Here is a 24,295-nt window from a genome sequence, read left to right as displayed (position 1 = left end):
ACGCAGATGCTAAGCCATTCGTCAACCACTACCCTCTAGAAAGTCAGGGTATTCGTCAAACTATTTTCCTTAAAAGTACACAATGTCACGATTACAAAGCTATGCGATATTAACTTCTTGATGCACCCATCCTGTTAGCGGGATAATTTTCGTCAACATCCGCTGAATTGCAGAGCTCCAAATTCAAATTAAATTACTGAAAATATTTAATTTTCATGAAATCACAAGTGCAATATAGCAAAACACAGCTTAGCTTGTTGTTAATCCACCTGGCGTGTCAATTTCAAAAAAGCTTTTCGGCGAAAGTATACCAAGCGTTTATGTAAGGACATTAGTCTCTCAGTAGACAAAACATTACAAACAGCTAGCAGCCAAGTAGATTGGTCACAAAAATCAGAAAAGCAATAAAATGAATCGCTTACCTTTGATCTTTGGATGTTTGCACTCACGAGACTCCCAGTTACACAATAAATGTTCCTTTTGTTCCATAAAGATTATTTTTATATCCAAAATACCTCCATTTGGTTGGCGTGTTATTTTCAGAAATCCACAGGCTCGAGTGGTCACGACATCGCAGACGAAAATTCAAAATAGTATCCGTAATGGTCGTAGAAACATGTCAAACGTTTTTATAATCAATCCTCAGGTTGTTTTTACAATATATAATCGATAATATGTCAGCCGGAATGTAGCTTCTTCCATAGGAGAGAGAGAGAGAAAATGGCTGTTGCGCATGAAAAACTGCTGGCACCCAGCCATCCACTGACGCGATGGGTTCTTTCTCGCAAATTTTTCTAAATAAAAGCCTGAAACTATGTCTAAAGACTGTTCACACCTTGAGGAAGCCATAGGAAAAGGAATATGTTTGATATCCCTTTAAATGGAGGCAAGACATCCAATGGAACAGAGAGCTTTCAGGAAAAATAGCACTTGTTGGATTTTCCTCAGGTGTTCGCCTGCAATATCAGTTCTGTTATACTCACAGACAATATTTTGACAGTTTTGGAAACTTTAGTGTTTTCTATCCTAATCTGACAATTATATGCATATTCTGGGCCTGAGAAATAGGCAGTTTCATTTGAGTATGTTTTTCATCCAAACATCAAAATACTGCCCCCTACACTACAGGTTTTAAGGAGAAAAAGTTGATAATCTCAGAAAAGATCTGTAATGTTGTGCGTCTTGTTCACGTAATTCATGCTGGTGTTGGGTTGTTGAGCTAGCGCCCAAATGATTCCCATTCACTCCTGTGCACTCCTTGACTCAGAATGTACTGTTCTCATTGGCGTTACGACTAATGCTAATTGGATTAGCATCTCTTCTGACTACCACATGCATACCTCTCATACTAAATTAACTTTCCCTGTTCTCTCTCATCTTGCCAGGTTTTTCTGTGAACGCGGCGTCTGAGAGGTTGAATATGGGTGAGATCGAGACGGTGGAGGACTTTTAAAAGGGGCTGCTCTGCTGCCAAACCCCACTGACCATATCGTTCTGAACAGCTGCCATTGTACCCCCTACAACCACCACCTTCACACCCCAATGTCCCTTTCCTTTTGTGAACAGCATCCTCTTTCCGTTCTGTTTTGTACTTTAATTTAACATTTGTCATTGGAAGCTGGGGACGCTTTCCAGTGCTAGAGGACCCCTCAAAAAACATCCCTAATGAGTATTTTGCCCTATATGAGACAGGGAGAAGGCTAACGAAGCAGCCAAACAATCAAACAGAACCATAAAAACCAACCAAGCATTGAATCGAACAACAAATCAATCAATGTAAAGGCCTAATCTGACTTCTCCCAAAGAAAAGAGCTGAGGGCAGGACATGGATGTCTCTCCCTGTCTGTGGTCGGCTGTTCAGTCCCCTCCCAGTATCTTGTCTGAAAGTATGCAAAAGAGAGACGTTACCTGATGCAATCTTCTCCCCATGAAGTTGAACGCATTGGGGGGGTAGAGAACTTTTTTCTGTTTTGTTATTTTTATTTATTGAATGTTTTTCTCCCCCCTCTTTTCTCCTCCTTCCTTCACTCCTGTTTTCTGCCTGTTTGTGGATGGTGGTGGTATTGTAGGAGCCAAGGATGTGTGTGCCCACTGATGTCCTGTTTTAAGGATATGTTTGACAGTTCCAAGTAGTTATCCATTTCTTGTAAAATACTAGGCTGTTTAAAGAATAACCTTTCAATTCTGCATCTGTATTATAATATATGAAAATGATGAACTACTGGAGTCATACTTTTCTATTGCGGTATGAAATAAAACAGTCTCTTGTGTGGGCTGTTCACACCTCTCTTTGAATCAATGAATGATCTCCTTCCACGCACAACACTTTACTTACATTTGTACTCAACAGTTTTTAATGCTGATTTGCTGTAGAGAAATAACATAAATCGTGTGTAAGTCCAAAGTTGAATGCAATAGTTGTGAATATATCTCCTCCCAGTTACTGATTTAGATTGGTAGTTATCATCTATAATTGATCTAATACCAAACCAAATGATTTTTCCCTGCTGAGTTTATCATTCCCTGCATTGATGTAATTTTGGGTTATATCCTAAACAATTCACCCTACTGAGCATACCTACCCTGATTTCCAATAATACTTTAGCAATTAGGCCCGAGGAGGTACGGCTAAGGGCTGTTCTTACACACGATGCAACACAGAGTGCCTGGACACAGCCCTATGTGTGGTATATTGTCCATATATCACAAACCCCCAAGGTGCCTTATTGCTGTTCTAAACTGGTTACCAACGTAATTAGAGCAGTAAAAATAAATGTTTTGTCATACCTGTGGTATACTGTCTGATATACCACAGCTTTCAGCCAATCAGCATTCAGGGCTATAACTGGGTGGTTCGAAACCTGAATGCTGACAGCTGTGGAATATCAGATCTCCGGATTGCGTCGTGCATAAGAGCAGCCCTTAGCCGTGGTATATTGGCCATATACCATGCCACCTCGGGCCTTATTGCTTAAATAACCCACATCCATCTGTGTCGACTCGTAACAGGGATAGATCGAAACACACAGCTTCTTCCAAAACCCCCAAATATCTCCCAAGTGGCAAGCTTGATGCCCATAACCCCTTACCACAGATCTAGGGTCTGATAAGCCTACCCCAAATCCTGAACTTTGAGAAAATATCTGAGCATGTATCAGTGACGTCTACTAACTGGAAGGTACAGGACGATGGACTGACTGACTGGGGAGGCGTTGCAATGGCCAGTCCTAAAGTCTTCCACTCTTTGGTTAGAAGTTTCCCATGAGCAGATCTAGGATCAGCGTACCCTGCCCCAGTCCTGATTATAACTTTGGGTGGAAAATAGTTGGAACAGAGCTTGGATCAGCGTCTACAGGCAACTCCTTATTTGAGTAATATGAAGTGGGTGGGCCTTCATGAGAGGTGTTCGCAAAGTCTGCCCCATCCAGAAGCTTCTCTCTCAATACCCAGTCCCTCTTCCACCTCTCTCTTCCCCTCTTTTTTTGATCCAGCACTCACTAGCACATGCTTCAGGAGCTCTGGAGACTCAGTCCAGTCGTCCTAGCTCAACACCGGAACCATCATGGCCAACTGCAGCAGTGTATCCAGACTCGTCCTTCTGGTCCTGCTAGGCCTCTGGGTAGCCACCATCCACTCAGGTAAGCTCCCTGCCGGACGTTGTATCCTGGTTGTCCTTGTATTAGTCATGGAAAGAGTGTAATATATGATACATGCATTTATTGGTCTGCATGTTTTTGAATACCCTAAGTGTGAATGCAATAAAAACCGTCCACACTATGATACATTAATTTATTACTACATTATGTGTGTTTATAATGTTTCGGAACATTGCCTTACTCAGACCTCACCTCAAAAGCTCAAGGGATTGGAAAGATTGTTGGGGCAAGGGGAAAACACAACAGTTTGGTTGAGTCTTCTATAGAGAGAAGTAGATGAGAAATGACACAATGTTTGTTGAAAAACACTACATTTGCCACCAGAAATGCAGGGTTGTTGAAGTCAGTTGTTGCAAAGTTGAAGGCAGAAAATATGCTGCCTGCTTTTCATCCACTCCAACAAGAACATCATCAACTAGTCTTCTATTATCTGCAATTTCAGTGACATTCAAATTGAATTCAAATCCATGTTTGACTTGTTATTTCTGTGGACAAATTAGCAGAAAAATCTATTATTCTGAATGTTGCTCATTGAGTGGGCTTTGGGTAAATATGGTCATATTTAGCTGAGCTCAAGGTGTGTATACGTGTCATTTCCCCCCACTATTGATCTAGAGGCCCGGTTGCGAGTGCCCTCACCCTAAATGATGCAGTTGTTTGAGCGAATGGAAGTTTGGAGGCTGAAAGCTAGTCTTTGACAAACACGGTGACTCACTTGCTTTCATAATGCCTCACGTTTAGAAGCTGTCTGAAACTGAAATATTGGCTCATTTTGCCAGTGGTTTCCATCTGCCAAGAGTCAAGAGTTGTCAACCTTTCTGTGCTTATTCATACGGGTTTATGAACATTTTATTTTGAAAAGTGTTATGTATGAGAGGAGAATATCAAATACGCTGCTATTTGCGAGTTGTGACTACTTCAGAAGAATGCACTGATAAAATGGTTGAAAAGGATGCCAAGTACTAGCAATTTGTAGTGGTTTATTTGATTATTTTTTATTATCAGTGTTAGTGGCTTTGTTAGAAGAACCTTTTTTTACCATCTTTGTGTGTGGTTTTACTGCTGATCTAGATACGGTGTCAACAGATTCGCTGGAGTTATCTCACCCTCTCGTTTTGTTTTTCTTGTTCTAATTCCCCTTGTTTCTCTCTCCCCCTATTTGTCTCACTATCTTCTAGTTCTATATCCCTCTATTTATTTCTTCCCTCTTTCTAGTTCTCTGTTTACCTCTCTCTTCCTCTATCCATGTCCCTCTCTTTCTCTCCCTTCATTTCTATATCTGTCACTCCTACTCTCACACTTGAGTGATAAGCCTAAAGAGCGGCATGGGAGAAGAGGGGATTCCACAAAGTCCGGTATTGTGAGGGCCTTGGGAACACAGCACAGCAGCATTAAAGCCCTAGGGGTCAGGGCAAGGGTTAGAGCCACAGCAAGCCACCAGGAACATGGCACTTTTTCCTCAAAACAATGACCTGTACACAACTGTCACTATGCAGTGAGGAAAATATAACACCAGAATGATAGTAGCATCTAAGCATTTTTAGGATGAGGTGGTTAGTTTGATGATAAACCGTGTTGTTGACAATTTAGTTACTGAATTCGCAGTTTAATTTTTGTATCTAAATTTGCATGATCATGATGTCCAGTTTAACATTGAACTTGGAACTTTGTACATTGTCTCTTAAAACTGCACTTCCTTTTATGATGATTTGTTATTTTAGGGATTTGCAGTTCCTTTTATGATGAATGTCTATGGTCTCACAAGCATCAGATTCTGTATAGGCACCACCGCATTCCGTATTCCACAAGATAAGTAAATCTCCAAGATGACTCATATGAATGACTTCTACTTTACATGTTGTTTTGGACCAGTGATGCCAGTTATGGTGCCACTCATTTCCTCTAGGACTGCTGTCTTGACCGTAATACAAACTGCTTACTAAATCGTTGCCACCAAATCTTTCTTTCCTCATTTAATTTCCTCAATCTACAACTTCTGACCTATCCAGCTCATTCATCTCTTAGTGGGCACGAAGTAAAGTAGACAAGGAAAGAAAACAGTTTTAACAGTATTGGGACCCAACCAAAGTACTCTTGTTCTCCACTTGCAAAGATTCCAGAGACCCAAGCCCTCATCTCTTGAGAAGGGAAGTAAATCAAAAAAATAAGTTTAGAATTATTTGGACCCAACCAAAATACTCCTCTGTTGTACTAACCTCCCAGAGACCCATATCTCTGTGATCAATAAGGAAAGTAGACAAGGAAATTAAACTGTTTTACAGAATTGGGACCCAGCCATAGTACTGGCTGTTCTCCTGGGGGCTGATTCAGACTTAGGAAATCTATGCCTTATGCACTCCTTTCCTACGTACTTCTCAGTATTTGGTATTCAGACATACATGATATATACAAAAGTATGTGGACACCCCTTAAAATTAGTGGATTTGGCTATTTCAGCCACACCTGTTGCTAACAGGTGTATAAAATCGAGCACACCGCCATGCAATCTCCATAGAGAAACATTGGCAGTAGAGTGGCCTTACTGAAGAGCTCAGTGACTTTCAACGTGAAAGTCATAGGATGCCACCTTTACAACAAATCATGCTTAATCTGGCAGTCCGATGGATGAATTTAACGTTGGCGCATGCCAGGAGTACGCTACCTGCCCCAATGCATAGTGCCAACTGTAAAGTTGGGTGGAGGCGGAATAATGGTCTTGGGTTGTTTTTCATGGTTCGGTCTAGGCCCCTTAGTTCCAGTGAAGGGAAATCTTAACACTACACAGCGTACAAAGACATTCTAGACAACTCTCTGCTTCTAACTTTGTGGCAACAGTTTGGGGAAGGCCCTTTCCTGTTTCAGCATGACAACGCACCCGTATACAAAGCGAGGTCCATACAGAAATGATTTGTCAAGATCGCTGTGGAAGAACTTGACTGGCCTGCACAGAGCCCTTACTTCAACCCCATCGAATGCCTTTGGGATGAATTTGAAAGCCGACTGTGAGCCAGGCCTAATCGCCCAACATCAGTGTCCAACCTCATGCTCTTGTGGCTGAATGGAAGCAAGTACCCACAGCAATGTTCTAACATTTAGTGGAAAGCCTTCCCAGAAGATTGGAGGCTGTTATAGCAGCAAAGAGGGGACCAACTCCATATTAATGCCCATGATTTTGGAATGAGCTGTTCGATGAGCAGGTGTTCACATACTTTTGGTCATGTAGTGTACCTTATTCTGTTGCATAAGGCGCTCTGCAGGTGTGGCTACCTTGTTCGCTCTGAATACATTTCATTCAACTGCTGAGAACCCTCCCACTTCCTGGTCAACAGATTTTCTCTTGGATTTTCATTCAATAGGGTTTTCAGTACATTTATCTTAAACCATCCCTTTAAAATACGTTGTACCTTTTAGTTAGAATTTTGCCGACAGACTCACTAGAATATATAGAGAGAACATGTTCAGAATATTAGGGATCAATGAAAGAAAGCCTTCTAAATATATGCATATTCAGCTCCAATTGGTAGATTTAAATATACTCTGATCTGGAGAGTCTTTACGTACGGAAGAAAGAAAGCGGTGGTTTGAGTCATTCTGAAAATTGCCACATTCAGTTATTTAATCCATGTTAATGTTGGAAGATTAGTGTGTATATATATATATAATTCTAATAGGGAGAATAGTTTACAATAGTAGCCTTGTCTATTGCCTGCATTAACCATGGAACTGTGTGATGACACGGTCAGGTATTGCTCCATGCGTCTGGTTCAAACTGTTAGGTCTTGGTCCACGCTCTGCTCCATAAACATTTAATAGCCTATGTCTTCTGTTATATTATCATCTGTTACTAATGATCCTCAGCAACAACCACACGGCCTAGACCGCGTTTACAGAGAAAACTAAAAGGTAAACAAAACAATGTAATTAAATGATTATGTAAACTCTGCCAACTGAATGGAACTAACAGTAAATTGACAGTTGAATATGTGTGGTTATTATGTTTACTGACAGTCGATACTGATAGTGACTAATATTTAACAGGACAGAAATAGGAGACAGAGAAAGTCGGGGTAGCCTATAATTAAGACAATCGAGTGCTCATCGCTGCAAGATAAAAGGCCAAACAATATAAATTCTGCATAATGGCACAGCATTTAATAAACTTGTGGGAAAGTTGATATGCTTCAGTTTGCTGCCATATGACTGGTTTACATACACCTTAGCCAAATACATTTAAACTCAGTTTATCACAATTCCTGACATTTAATCCTAGTAAAAAATGCCCGGTCTTAGGTCAGTTAGGATCACCACTTTATTTTAAGAATGTGAAATGCCAGAATAATAGGAGAGAGTGATTTATTTCAGCTTTTATTTCTTTATTCACATTCCCAGTGGGTCAGAAGTTTACATACACTCAATTAGTATTTGGTAGCATTGCCTTTAAATTGTTTAACTTGGGTCAAACGTTTCGGGTAGCCTTCCACAAGCTTCCCACAATAAGTTGGGTGAATTTTGGCCCTTCCTCCTGACAGAGCTGGTGTAACTGAGTCAGGTTTGTAGGTCTCCTTGCTCGCACACGCTTTTTCAGTTCTGCCCACAAATGTCCTATAGGATTGAGGTCAGGGCTTTGTGATGTCCACTCCAATATCTTGACTTTGTTGTCCTTAAGCCATTTTGCCAGAACGTTGGAAGTATGCTTGGGGTCATTGTTCATTTGGAAGACCCATTTGCGACCAAACCTTAACTTCCTGACTGATGTCTTGTGATGTTGCTTCAATATATCCACATAATTCCCATCCTCATGATGCCATCTATTTTGTGAAGTGCACCAGTCCCTCCTGCAGCAAAGCATCCACACAACATGATGCTGCCACCCCCGTGCTTCACGGTTGGGATGGTGTTCTTCGGCTAGCAAGCATCCCCCTTTTTCCTCCAAACATAATGATGGTCATTATGGCCAAACAGTTCTATTTTTGTTTCATCAGACCAGAGGACATTTCTCCAAAAAGTACAATCTTTGTTCCCATGTGCAGTTGCAAACTGTAGTCTGGCTTTTTTATGGTGGTTTTGGAGCGGTGGCTTCTTCCTTGCTGAGCGGCCTTTCAGGTTATGTCGATATAGGACTCATTTTACTGTGAATATACAGTGGGGCAAAAAAGTATTTAGTCAGCCACCAATTGTGCAAGTTCTCCCACTTAAAAAGATGAGAGAGGCCTGTAATTTTCATCATAGGTACACTTCAACTATAACAGACAAAATGAGGAAAAAAAATCCAGAAAATCACATTGTAGGATTTTTAATGAATTTATTTGCAAATTATGGTGGAAAATAAGTATTTGGTCACCTACAAACAAGCAAGATTTCTGGCTCTCACAGACCTGTAACTTCTTCTTTAAGAGCATTGTTCTGTCATACTATCCAGGTCTGTGCCCAAACAATTTGAGCTTCCACCTTTCCAGAAACAAGTCTCTCACCGTTGCCGCTTGTTATAGACCCCCCTCAGCCCCCAGCTGTGCCTTGGACACCATATGTGAATTGATTGCCCCCCATCTATCTTCAGAGTTCGTACTGTTAGGTGACCTAAACTGGGACTTGCTTAACACCCCGGCCGTCCTACAATCTAAGCTAGATGCCCTCAATCTCAAACAAATTATCAAGGAACCTACCAGGTACAACCCAAAATCTGTAACCATGGGCACCCTCTTAGATATCATCCTGACCAACCTTCCCTCTAAATACACCTCTGCTGTCTTCAACCAGGATCTCAGCGATCACTGCCTCATTGCCTGTGTGCATAATGGGTCCGCGGTCAAACGACCACCCCTCATCACTGTCAAATGCTCCCTAAAACACTTCAGCGAGCAGGCCTTTCTAACCGACCTGGTCTGGGTATCTTGGAAGGATATTGACCTCATCCCGTCAGTTGAGGATGCCTGGTTGCTCTTCAAAAGTGCTTTCTTCTCCATTTAAAAAAGCATGCCCCATTCAAAAAAATGTAGAACTAAGAACAGATATAGCCCTTGGTTAACCCCAGACTTGACTGCCCTTGACCTGCACAAAAACATCCTGTGGCGTTCTGCATTAGCATCGAATAGCCCCCACGATATGCAACTTTTCAGGGATGTTAGGAACCAATATACTCAGTCAGTTAAAGCTAAGGCTAGCTTTTTCCAACAGAAATTTGCTTCCTATAGCACTAATTCCAAAATGTTTTGGGACACTGTAAAGTCCATGGAGAATAAGAGCACCTCCTCCCAGCTGCCCACTGCACTGAGGATAGGAAACACTGTCACCACCGATAAATCTAAGATAATCGATCATTTCAATTAGCATTTTTCCACAGCTGGCAATGTTTTCCACCTGTCTACCCCTACCCCGGCCAACACCTCAGCACCCCCTGCAGCAACTTGCCCCCCCGCTTCTCCTTCACCAAAATCCAAACAGCTGATGTTCTGAAAGAGCTGCAAAATCTGGTTCCCTATAAATCAGCTGGGCTAGACAGTCTGAGCCCTCTCTTTCAAAAATTATCCGCCAAAATTGTTTCAACCGCCATTTACTAGCCTATTCAACCTCTCTTTTGTATCGTCTGAGATCCCCAAAGATTGGAAAGCTGCCGCGGTCATCCCCCTCTTCAAATGGGGAGACACCTTAGACCCAAACTGTTATAGACCTATATCCATCCTGCCCTGCCTTTCTAAAATTATCAAAAGCTAATAAACAGATCACCGACCATTTCGAATCCCACCGTACCTTCACTGTGCAATCTGGTTTCCGAGCTGGTCATGGGTGCACCTCAGCCACGCTCAAGGTCCTAAACGATATCATAACCGCCGTTGATAAAAGACAGTACTGTGGGCCTCCCGGGTGGCGCAGTTGTTAAGGGCGCTGTACTGCAGCGCCAGCTGTGCCGTCAGAGTCCCTGGGTTCGCACCGGCCGCGACCGGGAGGTCCGTGGGGCGACGCACAATTGGCCTAGCGTCGTCCGGGTTAGGGAGGGCTTGGTCGGTAGGGATGTCCTTGTCTCATCGCGCACCAGCAACTCCTGTGGTGGGCCGGGCGCAGTGCGCGCTAACCAAGGTTGCCAGGTACACATTGGTGCGGCTGGCTTCCGGGTTGGATGCGCGCTGTGTTAAGAAGCAGTGCGGCTTGGTTGGGTTGTGTATCGGAGGATGCATGACTTTCAACCTTCATCTCTCCCGAGCGCGTACGGGAGTTGTAGCGATGAGACAAGATAGTAGCTACTACAACAATTGGATACCACGAAATTGGGGAGAAAAAGGGGTAAAATTCAACAACAAAAAACAAACCAAAAAAACATTACTGTGCAGCCGTCTTCATCGACCTGGCCAAGGCTTTCAACTCTGTCAATCACCGCATTCTTATCGGCAGACTCAATAGCCTTGGCTTCTCAAATGACTGCCTCACCTGGTTCACCAACTACTTCTCAGATAGAGTTCAGTGTCAAATCGGAGGGCCTTTTTTCTGGACCTCTGGCAGTCGCTATGGGGGTGCCACAGGGCTCAATTCTCGGGCCGACTCTTTTCTCTGTGTATATATCAATGATGTAGCTCTTGCTGCTGGTGATTCTCTGATCCACCTCTATGCAGACGACACCATTCTGTATACATCTGGCCCTTCTTTGGACACTGTGCTAACAAACCTTCAAACAAGCTTCAACGCCATGCAACACTCCTTCCGTGGCCTCCAACTGCTTTTAAATGCTTGGAAAACTAAGTGCATGCTCTTCAACCCATTGCTGCCCGCACCCTCCCGCCCGACTAGCATCACTACTCTGGATGGTTCTGATCTAGAATATGTGGACAACTACAAATAGCTAGGTGTCTGGTTAGACTGTAAACTCTCCTTCCAGACTCACATTAAGCATCTCCAATCCAAAACTAAATCTAGATTCTGCTTCTTGTTTTGCAACAAAGCCTCCTTTACTCATACTGCCAAACATACCCTCGTAAAACTGACTATCCTACCGATCCTTGACTACGGCGAATGTCATTTACAAAATAGCCCCCAACACTCTACTCAGAAAACTGGATGTAGTCTATCACAGTGCCATACGTTTTATCACCAAAACCCCATATACTACCCACCACAGCGACCTGTATGCTCTCGTTGGCTGGTCCTCACTACATATCCGTCGCCAAACCCACTGGTTCCAGGTCATCTATAAGTCTTTACTCGGTGAAGCCCCGCCTTATCTCAGCTCAATGGTCACCATAGCAACACCCACCTGTAACACATGCTCCAGCAGGTATATTGCACTGGTCATCCCCAAAGCCAACACTTCCTTTGGCCGCCTTTCCTTCCAGTTCTCTGCTGCCAATGGCTGGAACGAATTGCAAAAATCTCTGAAGCTGGAGTCTTATATCTCCCTCTGTAACTTTAAGCATCAGCTGTCAGAGCAGTTTACCGATCACTCTACCTGTACACAGCCCATCTATAAATAGCACACCTGACTACCTCATCCCCATATTATTACTTACCCTCTTGCTCTTTTGCACCCCAGTATGTCTACTTGCACATCATCCTCTGCACATCTATCACTCTAGTATTAATGCTAAATTGAAATTATTTAGTCTCTGTGGCCTTTTTATTGCCTTACCTCCATGCTCTTCTACATTTGTACACACTGTACATAGATCTTTCTATTGTGCTATTGACTGTACGTTTGTTTGTTTAACTCTGTTGTTTTTGTCGCACTGCTTTATCTTGGCCAGGTCGCAGTTGTAAATGAGAACTTGTTCTCAACTGGCCTACCTCAAATCAAATGTATTTATATAGCCCTTCTTACATCAGCTATACAGACACCCAGCCTAAAACCCCAAACAGCAAGCAATGCAGGTGTAGAAGCACGGTGGCTAGGAAAAACTCCCTAGAAAGTCCAGAACCTAGGAAGAAACCTAGAGAAGAACCAGGCTATGAGGGGTGGCCAGTCCTCTTCTGGCTGTGCCGGGTGGAGATTATAACAGAACATGGCCAAGATGTTCAAATGTTCATAAATGACCAGCATGGTCAAATAATAATAATCACAGTAGTTGTCGAGGGTGCAACAAGTCAGCACCTCAGGAGTAAATCAAATCAAATTTATTTATATAGCCCTTCGTACATCAGCTGATATCTCAAAGTGCTGTACAGAAACCCAGCCTAAAACCCCAAACAGCAAGCAATGCAGGTGTAGAAGCACGGTGGCTAGGAAAAACTCCCTAGAAAGGCCAAAACCTAGGAAGAAACCTAGAGAGGAACCAGGCTATGTGGGGTGGCCAGTCCTCTTCTGGCTGTGCCGGGTGGAGATTATAACAAAACATGGTCAAGATGTTCAAATGTTCATAAATGACCAGCATGGTCGAATAATAATAAGGCAGAATAGTTGAAACTGGAGCAGCAGCACAGTCAGGTGGACTGGGGACAGCAAGGAGTCATCATGTCAGGTATTCCTGGGGCATGGTCCTATGGCTCAGGTCCTCCGAGAGAGAGAAAGAAAGAGAGAATTAGAGAGAGCATATGTGGGATGGCCAGTCCTCTTCTGGCTGTGCCGGGTGGAGATTATAACAGAACATGGCCAAGATGTTCAAATGTTCATAAATGACCAGCATGGTCGAATAATAATAAGGCAGAACAGTTGAAACTGGAGCAGCAGCACAGCCAGGTGGACTGGGGACAGCAAGGAGTCATCATGTCAGGTAGTCCTGGGGCATGGTCCTAGGGCTCAGGTCCTCCGAGAAAGAGAGAAGGAGAGAATTAGAGAACGCACACTTAGATTCACACAGGACACCAAATAGGACAGGAGAAGTACTCCAGATATAACAAACTGACCCTAGCCCCCCGACACATAAACTACTGCAGCATAAATACTGTCAGTACTGTCAATACTGTAAATAAATGTCAGTTGGCTTTTCATAGCCGATCATTTAGAGTATCTCTACCGCTCCTGCTGTCTCTAGAGAGTTGAATACCTGGTTAAATAAAGGTGAAATGAAACTGGGAGGGGCAGAAAAATGCATTGAGTGGATATACAGTAAGTCCTGCATATTGATAACATTGTCACTCCTGATGATCTGTCTTCCATAACCCTGTCTGTTTGGCTCTAATGATCCTTTTAGTTGACTCTTGTTTTATCACTTGGTAATCATTTCTATTTGTGAGTTGTTTTAAACTTGAGTCGAATCACCTTTTACTATAAAATAGTAAAATAAAGAAAACCCCTTAAATGAGTAGGTGTTCTAAAACTTTTGACTGTCACACCTTAATTTATCCCCCCCCCCCCCCCCCCGAGACCAGAGCCCTCCTGGCTGACTTGTGACCTGTGCCAGCTTACAGTTGGTGACGAGAGGTCTGCTATAAATTCTGAAGCTCACAAACACACACGATATTTGTAACTAACACCCAGTTTTGTGAGGAGGAGGTAGTCAAAGCAGGTGAGGGCATGGGCGGTGCACCTTTTTTTGGTGGGGGATAGTGCCGTGCAGGGTGGCATTCACATAAACCCGTTATGAAAGCTTTGTCATCTCTCCAGGCTGTGTGAAATCCTGACTGGAGAGGTCAAAGATACAAACGTCTGTAGTACAGTATCGGATGTGGACAAGACGTCTGTAGTACAGTATCGGATGTGGACAAGACGTCTGTAGTACAGTATCGGATGTGGACAAGACGTCTGTAGTACAGTATCGGATGTGGACAAGACGTCTGTAGTACAGTATCGGATGTGGACAAGACGTCTGTAGAACAGTATCGGATGTGGACAAGACGTCTGTAGTACAGTATCGGATGTGGACAAGAGGCACGAGACTACTGAGATAGTATGTTCCGTCATCAGTGAGTTAGACTTTGGATGTGAAGCAGATTAGCTGTGCATGTTAGTAGGATTTGGATCTGTTCCTCTGGGTGAATGAGACATGATGGTATGCCATAGAGGCTGGTTTAGACAGGCAATCCAATTATGATGTTTTTTTCACTAATTGATCTTTTGACAAATCAAATCAGCTCTAAAAAACATTTTTTTAAAGATCTGATGTGAAAATATCTAATGTGATTGGTCAAAAGACCACTTAGTGGAACAACATTCCGAATTGGGCTGCCTTTGTGAACACAGACAGTGTAACTGCCACACTTGAAATGAGTGACAGCGAGCCTATGTGTTTCCTCACCTCATAGACCCATGTTAATGTCTTATGACCGACTGGTCGTGGGTACCAATATTAGACCCATGTACAGAGATATATGATCTTTATTTAAACCAGTTTGCTACAGCAGGAAAATAATCCTGCAGCAACTGGAAATGTGAATTAAATAGATTCTAATTAATGGAAAAAATGTTATGGGTTGATGATACATTTTTCGTAAGGGAAAATCAAGTCTGAAATGAACAAAAGTTATTCTGCAACAGGGTGATCAAAGGAACATCCTACATCTGTAGAAGGATTTTGTCGACTGGAATTACCTGAAACTGATAGCAAGAACACCTTTTGGAAACTTCGTCATGAGATATAGTTTAGTGTCAATCTGTAGTAGATGGAGATTATTTAGCTGGCCAATGGTAGTGCTGCAGTTACAAATGGGAGCCATTACTGGAAATTTACTGAGAAGCAAACTCCTCCTGCCCTCCTTGATAAGGTGAACAAACACCAATGGAAAAACATTGCAGCGCTTTTTTCTCTGTCTTCAGTAAACCAAGCTATCCAAGGAGGTACAACCTTTTCACACACACTCATACAATTTGATAAACAAGCTTGTTTGACGTGGAGGGGCTGGGGCTACTCTAGGTTTGAGCCTGGCCGGCCGTTACCAGTTGGAGCCTGCCTCTACTGCAGACCTGCAGCCGCCCTCCATGACCACACAAGCAGCCTTTTGTGCCACAGGCTGAAGGCCTCATTGATGGCAAGGCTGGCCAGGGGCCCAGGGCTCTGTACCTGCAGCCAGCCCCTGCACAGGAAGTCACACGCTAACACATGGGTCAACCAACACACACAGCAACATCAGAAATACCCACCCCGACCGGCCTCGGCTCGGCTCATCAACAGTACACAGGCCCTCACCAACAGAGTTAGCTATCGGAGTTTGTGTGTGATGTTGGAATCAAAGTGATGGGCCCACAAGTCTTTGGACATTATTCTGTTTTTATCTTTGATAGTTGGAATTGAATGTGGCTATGTGTGAGAGAGTCTTTTGAAGTGATATGTTTTATGTGTATTTTCGAGATTTATCAAATAAAACCGTATTGGCAAGGTTGAGTGGAAATCATAGCGGGAAGTTGTTTTTAGCCTACTTCCCGAGGCTATGGTGGGAATGCTTGGTTGTGAGATTGTCAGGGTTCAGTAAGGTGTAAGGTTTAGAGTGGGCGGTTTTATAACTGAACGGTAAATGATGTCTGTTGAGTTTAAATATGTTTGGTGTATGGTTTTGTTGGTATGTGCCGCGTGAGCACGGGTAGGATTTGTAAGTCTGAGTGGATAGGTGGGCTTGTGTGTGCGCAGCAGGAGACTGCTGAGGGGAGGATGGCTCATAATAATGGCCGGAACGGAGTGAATGGAATCAAACACCTGGAAACCATGGAAACCATATGTTTGATGTATTTGATACTATTCCAGTCCAGGCATTACCATAAGCCTGTTCTCCCCAATTAAGGTGCCCCCAACTTCCTAAAGTGTGCACTTGTGCGTGCATACGTGTGTGCGTGGATGTTTTTTTTCTTTGTAGAATTTTCCCTGTTTCTTTCAATTAAAAAGTCAAGCTCACTCAGCTGTGCACTTAACACAATACCCCTTCTCAGATCATTGAAGCAAATCAAGTCGCAGTTTAGTAACTTCAATTCGCCTTATCCAGAATCCTCTTTTACTATTCTTGGCCCTTCACTCTCCTCTACTGGGGTAGCAAGAGAGAGAGAGGGATGTTTAAGAGATCTGGATCATGTTTTCATGGCTGCAATGAAGGTGTAAAAAGTTGTGTAGCACTTCCGTGCTAGGACCTGTGGAATGTGGGTGAGAGACGCAGGAGAGGGGGGAGAGGAGAGGGGCAGAATGTGGAGAGCTGGAGAGAAGAGCGAGGTGTGCAAAGGAGTTGAGAGAGCACACAGCGGAGGCTACCTGTACTGTGTACAGAGAGTGTTGATCCCCATACGAAGACATCCTTTCAGGCCCTGGTCTGAGGCTGCTCGCAGAGAAGCTAGTAGCTTAGCAACTTTCCACTGTAGCATCAAAGATTGGGGCTAATACTTAGCTCTGTACTCAGTATCTTACATTCACAGCTCTGTCACTCACTGGCTCTCTGTTAGAGGAGCATACAGTGGCTTACATTCCTAAATTCGCATACATTAGTATATATTAGCAGCCATCAGCAAAGCTACCGTAATATGTGTAACATAACATGAGTCATATTTTCAGTTCACACTCTTTCTCCAGGATTGGTTTTATCCAGCTGATAGTATGTGAATAGCAACTTCAAGTCTAGAGAGTAGCAGGTCTGACTGAGCTTGTTCAGTTACCCTCAGGGAAATGTTTTATTTAACCGTTGTTTCGCCAGGTAGTCCCTTTGATGGTAGAATATCTATTTCCTGAAGAGATCTGTACAAGTCATGTTTTGCACTACGAATATGTACACAATGCAACATTTGAACAGTTTATACAGAGCCTACAGAAATGATTCACACGCCTTGACTTTTTCCCCCATTTTGTTGTGTTACAGCCTGAATTTAAAATGGATAATATTGATGTCACTGGCCTACACACAATAGCCATAATGTCTCCCAGGTCTGTAGGGGAGTTGCAGCGATGGGACAAGATTGTAACTACCAATTTGGATATCACAAAAAAAGGTTAAAAAACATGAAATACACCATGATGTCAGTGGAATTACATATTTGGAAATGTTAGGCTGAAATGTTTTGAATATTCAATCCAGTGCTGAGTATGAGCCAGATCCTGCCAGAACAGGATCCAACACATCCGTTTTGGACTGTTTCTTTCCAGAACCTGTTTGGCCAGAAACAGTACATCAAGTGGCTGGAAAAATATTTTTCATTTTTTGCAATGTAAAAATTTGAATAAAAGTGATTAAAGGTCATTCGAGTTGACTCTGTTAATTTGTGAAAAAGTAGATTTTCAGCCCCGGGCCTGATGTTCTAAGAGTTTATTTGGGTTTATGGTTTGTGCAACTTTGTAACCTATGTTTGAAACCACCATTGTGTGGCTGTGTGAGAAGTGTGCCTTTTATCTCTCACATAACTAGAATGAGATTCACTTTAGGATCTCTTTCCGCAACGCATTTCTCCAGCGTTGCACTTGATAATTTATTTCCTTATAGAACCATAGCCGCGAGAAGGGTTCTGGAGGGACTGTAGCACCCCTGATAAATTGAAATACATTTGCCAAAGTTATAGAATTAGGCTACTCCTGTCTGTTCAGAAATAAATGAAATTATTCAGAATAGTCTACTTAATAATTACACTTTGGATGGTGTATTAATACACCTAGTCACTACAAAGATACAGGCGTCCTTCCTAACTAAATTGCCGGAGAGGAAGGAAACCACTCAGGGATTTCACCATGAGGCCAATGGTGAATTTAAAACAGTTAGGTTAATGGCTGTGATAGGACAAAACTGAGCAAGGTTTATCAACATCCACAATACTAACGTAAATAACAGGGAAAAGAAGGAAGCCTGTGCAAAATAAAAAATATTCCAAAGCATGCATCCTGTTTGCTAAAAGGCTAAAGTAATACTGCAACAACAACAAAAAGGACAAAGAAATTAACTATGTTCTGAATACAAAGGGTTGTGTTTCTGGCAAATCCAACACATCACTGAGTACCACTCTTCATATTTTCAAGCATGGTGAGGGCTGCACTATGTTATGTCATCGGCAAGGACTAGGGCGTTTTGGGGGGGGTAAAAAGAAACGGAATAGAACTAAGCACAGACAAAATCCTAGAGGAAAACCAGGTTGTTTGCTTTCCAACGGGCACTGGGAGAGGAATTCACCTTTCAGCAGGACATTAACCTTAACCTTATACATTAACCTTATACAAAGCCAAATATGTACGTATTATCTTATTCTGTCCCTTAGGTGTGTGTATTAGGTAGTTGTGGAATTGTTAGATATTGCTGCACTGACGGAACTAGAAGCACAAGCATTTCGCTACCCTCGCAATAACATCTGCTAACCATGTGTATGTGACCAATAAAATTTGATTTGATTTGAAATATACACTGGAGTTGCTTACCAAGACGACATTGAATGTTCCTGAGTGGCCTAGTTAGTTTTGACATAAATTGTCTTGAAAATCTACGACAAGACTTGAAAACGGCTGTCTAGCAATGATCAATAACCAACTTGACAGAGCCTGGATAATTTTTTAAATAATAATGTGCAAATATCCAGGTGTGCAAAGCTCTAGAGGCTTACCCAGAAAGACTCACAGCTGTAATCACTGCCAAACGTGATTCTAACATGTATTAACTAGGGTGTACAATTAGATATTTCTTTATTTCATTTTCAATAAATTTGCTAACATTTCTAAAAACATGTTTTCACTTTGTCATTATGGGGTATTGTGTGTGTAGATGGGTGATTTACATTTTATTTAATAGATTTTGAATTCAGGCTCTAACACAACAAAATGTGGAATAAGGCAAGGTTTATGAATGCTTTCTGAAGGCACTTTAGACTTGTCTACAAACATGCCCAAATTGTGAACACACACGGTTGTTGTTCACAGAGACCGTGGAAGACCCCACGCCAACTTTACAAGGGGACAACCAGGACACACTGTCCGGTGGTGGGACATATGACGTCACCACCAAAGATCCCTTCAAGGACATGACGGAGAGAGTGTTAACCTTCGAGTATGAGGACACCACCCACTCACAGGTCATGGATGAGGAGGAAGGTGAGACAGGCGCTTCATGTCATTCATTTTTCCAGAACATTTCCCATCACCAGTTTATTAATATAAATCATTTTGATTGTACCCAGAGGATTAAGAAAATTATATATTCTGCCATTTGACTTGACAATCATGGTTTATACACTAGTGTCTAACCTTTGCCTGTTGCATGTACTATGTGTGTCCAGGTGTCCTGGGCCCGGGCGCCATCACAGCTATTGTCATCGCTGTCTTCCTGGGGGCTTCAGTCCTCCTCGCCCTCATTGTCATCACACTCAGGAAGTTCACCGCTTCCTAGAGCCAATACTTCCTCTTCCTCCCTTTCAATCTCTCACACTTTTCTTACCTCCACTTCTCTCTCTCATTCATCTATCTTCATGGTCTTTCTTGCCCATTCTCTCACTTTTGCTCAGTTTCTCTTATACCCACACATATTGTGAAAGTGACAACCCTTCTATAACCCCTGGACGCTCTAATATAATGGCAGGTCCCTTTGGCCTTGAAGCGCAACCGACAATGAATTTCCTTCAGACTCTAGCTACTATAATCATATTGTTTATGTTGGCACACATGTCAGCTTGTTACTAAAGGGTCAATCCTAGCTTCCACTCAAGTCAAAATTGACTTACAACAGAGACTGGCAGGTTCTTCCAGTGTATACAGGTAACTGCCAAAATAATGGAAACACTTGAGTAAATGAGAGAGAAAGTATATTGAAAGCAGGTGCTTCCACACAGGTGTGGTTCCTGGGTTATTTCAACAATGAACATCCCATCATGCTTAGGGTCATGTATAAAAATGCTTATCAGGCCATTATTTTGGCTAACATGACTATGCCCCCATAGGATGACAATGCCCCCATCCACAGGGCACAAATGGTCACTGAGTGGTTTGATGAGCAAACGATGTAAACCAAATGCAATGGCCGTCTGTCACCAGATGGGATATTCTGGAGTGGTGTTTGTGACAGCATTTTCCACCACCATCAACAAAACACCAAATTATGGAATTTCTCATGGAAGAATGGCATTGCATCTCTCCAATAGAGTTCCAGACACTTGTGGAATCTGGTGCATTAAAGCTGTTCTGGCGCATGGTGGCCCGACGCCCCCTATTAACACTTTACGTTGGTGTTTCCTTTATTTTGGCAGTTACAATCAGATCCGCTTTAGCCAACATCCGCTTAGTGGATAATGCCAGAGGTGAACTGCATTATAGCTGTCAAATCTAGTGGCTCCAGGCATTACACCAAAAGCAGACATCTCCCTTGGTCACATTAAGAGAAATCCAATGCCTGTCAAGGTTTCTTAAAGATTTTTGAACAATGTATCTGTTATACTAATCTGTAATGAGCTTTTGGCTGATCAGTGGGCAACGGCTGGTCCCCTTACCAAGATGGGCCACCTGAGTTTTCTGATAGGCTGAGCTGAGATCACGCCCTCCCCCCGGCTCAAAGTAATGGCTGGAGCGGTGTTAATGCAATGGTATTAAAAAACAGTCTACAAGTGCTTGATACCATTCCAGTGATTCAATTCCAGGTATTATTATGAGCCCCCCCCCCACTGTAATTCATCTCTTTTGAAAACAAAATGTATGTCTAATGATCTGTAGTTTACAGTTGTGTGTCCAAGTGTTTTGTCGAGTATTGTGATTTGTTTTTGTAGAAGTCTTTTTTTTCTGACGGTTATGTTGTGGGTTAGAGTATCCTGTCTCAGATTTTGTTTGTCTTGTGGATGAAAGGGTGTGATGAGTGTGTCTTTGTGAAGATTGTTCCACCATGTTCATTATGTTGCAGTAATACTGAGTGCCTTAAAAGGCAAGTGTTATTGACAATAGAATGAGAATGAAATAAATTTCCAAATGCAGGCTACCATACAAAATGCCACATTTATTTCCCCAATGCCCACAATGTGTTACTGTTTATTGGCAAATACAGTGCCTTGCGAAAGTATTCGGCCCCCTTGAACTTTGCGACCTTTTGCCACATTTCAGGCTTCAAACATAAAGATATAAAACTGTATTTTTTTGTGAAGAATCAACAACAAGTGGGACACAATCATGAAGTGGAACGACATTTATTGGATATTTCAAACTTTTTTAACAAATCAAAAACTGAAAAATTGGGCGTGCAAAATTATTCAGCCCCCGTAAGTTAATACTTTGTAGCGCCACCTTTTGCTGCGATTACAGCTGTAAGTCGCTTGGGGTATGTCTCTATCAGTTTTGCACATCGAGAGACTGAAATTTTTTCCCATTCCTCCTTGCAAAACAGCTCGAGCTCAGTGAGGTTGGATGGAGAGCATTTGTGAACAGCAGTTTTCAGTTCTTTCCACAGATTCTCAATTGGATTCAGGTCTGGACTTTGACTTGGCCATTCTAACACCTGGATATGTTTATTTTTGAACCATTCCATTGTAGATTTTGCTTTATGTTTTGGATCATTGTCTTGTTGGAAGACAAATCTCTGTCCCAGTCTCAGGTCTTTTGCAGACTCCATCAGGTTTTCTTCCAGAATGGTCCTGTATTTGGCTCCATCCATCTTCCCATCAATTTTAACCATCTTCCCTGTCCCTGCTGAAGAAAAGCAGGCCCAAACCATGATGCTGCCACCACCATGTTTGACAGTGGGGATGGTGTGTTCAGCTGTGTTGCTTTTACGCCAAACATAACGTTTTGCATTGTTGCCAAAAAGTTCAATTTTGGTTTCATCTGACCAGAGCACCTTCTTCCACATGTTTGGTGTGTCTCCCAGGTGGCTTATGGCAAACTTTAAACAACACTTTTTATGGATATCTTTAAGAAATGCCTTTCTTCTTGCCACTCTTCCATAAAGGCCAGATTTGTGCAATATACGACTGATTGTTGTCCTATGGACAGAGTCTCCCACCTCAGCTGTAGATCTCTGCAGTTCATCCAGAGTGATCATGGGCCTCTTGGCTGCATCTCTGATCAGTCTTCTCCTTGTATGAGCTGAAAGTTTAGAGGGACGGCCAGGTCTTGGTAGATTTGCAGTGGTCTGATACTCCTTCCATTTCAATATTATCGCTTGCACAGTGCTCCTTGGGATGTTTAAAGCTTGGGAAATATTTTTGTATCCAAATCCGGCTTTAAACTTCTTCACAACAGTATCTCGGACCTGCCTGGTGTGTTCCTTGTTCTTCATGATGCTCTCTGCGCTTTTAACGGACCTCTGAGACTATCACAGTGCAGGTGCATTTATACGGAGACTTGATTACACACAGGTGGATTGTATTTATCATCATTAGTCATTTAGGTCAACATTGGATCATTCAGAGATCCTCACTGAACTTCTGGAGAGAGTTTGCTGCACTGAAAGTAAAGGGGCTGAATAATTTTGCACGCCCAATTTTTCAGTTTTTGATTTGTTAAACAAGTTTGAAATATCCAATAAATGTCGTTCCACGTCATGATTGTGTCCCACTTGTTGTTGATTCTTCACAAAAAAATACAGTTTTATATCTTTATGTTTGAAGCCTGAAATGTGGCAAAAGGTCGCAAAGTTCAAGGGGGCCGAATACTTTCGCAAGGCACTGTAGGTGTTAAAAAGGAACGTTTGCCTATTTACAGGTGACCCATATTGACCCAAAAATCTAATATTTTAAGATGAACATGCTTCAATAAATAAACGTAGACGGGGTAATTAGTTTGTCTAACCTGCAAATCACATTTTAACCTCTGGTCTAAAAAGACAATGACAACTGTTGTGAGTGTGTTTGTGTATGAGTGCATGTGTGTGATACTTTTTGATACGTTATGTCACGGTATGACCATTTTCTGTATTCCTCTGTGGCCTTTTACCAAACGACTAACTAAGGCTGGGATTCATTACCTGCCATAGAAATGTTTACGAGGTGTCTTTATTTACACTATTCATCCCGTGCCCACACTTCATCCCGTGCCCACACTTCATCCCGTGCCCACACTTCATCCCGTGCCCACACTTCATCCCGTGCCCACACTTCATCCCGTGCCCACACCCACAATTCTGAAAAGTGAAAGCAGTCCTGAGGAGGATCGCCCTGGTGTAGTTGCAGGTTTTATACAGTACCCAAGACCAGTCTGTGTTCATTTGACGATGGAAAAAGAGCTACTGCATAAATACTGCAATGTGGGTTTGGTTTAACTCCACTCCAACTCCAACAGCCCTAATGCTTTTGTGAAACAAATATTCTTTAATGTAATAATATCACTGGTTTGAACGGTCTGGTTAAAAAAATAAAAGATTAAACAAATCCCTTTGTACAACCAAATAGTAGTTATTAGTTCGTCTTGACATTGACTTAAAATGTATAGAAAATGGAAATAGAATAGAAAATGAAAGTACAAACCGGTAGTTTCATTACACTGAATTAAACTGATATATCTGATATTGAACTGATGCAATACACACTGAAGAGTGGGAGTGAGTCATTCACAGGTGCTCAAAGCTGGATATGCTAGCTAGACAACATACAGTAGGTGTTCAGTTTGTCTCTCAGCGAAACGGGAACAACGAGTCATTGCAACACACAATTCAAGTACTGTACATCCCATCGTGGTTCTAGATTAGAACTAGAGCTGGTTCTGTGGGTTCTGGTTTGAACCAGACCCCTGTCATCTGGGTTGTTTTCAACAGGCACCAACAAAAGTTGAAGTGTCAAAACAACATTGCATTAGGCTGGGCTGTAAGATCATATCTATTTAGCAGATTCTGACTGGCAATCAGTTTGAGGACTATGGCCATTCATA

General features: G+C 42.4%; 2 protein-coding genes across 25 annotated transcripts in view; both read left to right on the top strand.

Annotated features, from left to right (window-relative positions):
* LOC139376020 (GRB10-interacting GYF protein 2-like) overlaps positions 1–2,287 on the top strand; it is a 26,309-nt gene extending 24,022 nt beyond the window's left edge. For 20 of the 24 annotated variants that reach the window (XM_071118074.1, XM_071118095.1, XM_071118092.1 and 17 more), the window contains exon 28: positions 1,386–2,287. In XM_071118074.1, coding sequence (XP_070974175.1) covers positions 1,386–1,453 — 68 coding nt within the window. In that variant the 3' untranslated portion in view covers positions 1,454–2,287. The remainder of the gene's footprint in view (positions 1–1,385) is intronic. The other 4 variants (XM_071118098.1, XM_071118097.1, XM_071118099.1 and 1 more) reach the window with 1 other exon arrangement.
* A 1,196-nt stretch (positions 2,288–3,483) lies between these two features.
* On the top strand, positions 3,484–20,375 carry LOC139377306 (secondary ossification center associated regulator of chondrocyte maturation). The gene is made up of 3 exons (XM_071120324.1): positions 3,484–3,638; positions 19,379–19,549; positions 19,735–20,375. Exons 1-3 carry the CDS (start codon positions 3,563–3,565, stop codon positions 19,842–19,844), a joined length of 357 nt encoding a protein of 118 aa, XP_070976425.1. The 5' UTR covers positions 3,484–3,562; the 3' UTR covers positions 19,845–20,375.
* Positions 20,376–24,295: the final 3,920 nt, after the last annotated feature.

This window comes from Oncorhynchus clarkii, chromosome 20 (assembly GCF_045791955.1).
Source record: "Oncorhynchus clarkii lewisi isolate Uvic-CL-2024 chromosome 20, UVic_Ocla_1.0, whole genome shotgun sequence".
Taxonomy (NCBI): Eukaryota; Metazoa; Chordata; class Actinopteri; order Salmoniformes; family Salmonidae; genus Oncorhynchus; species Oncorhynchus clarkii.
This window is presented reverse-complemented; position numbering and strand designations above follow the sequence as displayed.

Excerpts from the sequence above, each read along its gene's own strand:
- LOC139377306 (XM_071120324.1), top strand. The coding sequence starts at position 3,563 with ATGGCCAACTGCAGCAGTGTATCCAGACTCGTCCTTCTGGTCCTGCTA. Across the intron at positions 3,639-19,378 it reads GGTAGCCACCATCCACTCAG|AGACCGTGGAAGACCCCACG; the intron begins GTAAGCTCCCTG and ends TGTTGTTCACAG. Across the intron at positions 19,550-19,734 it reads GGTCATGGATGAGGAGGAAG|GTGTCCTGGGCCCGGGCGCC; the intron begins GTGAGACAGGCG and ends ATGTGTGTCCAG.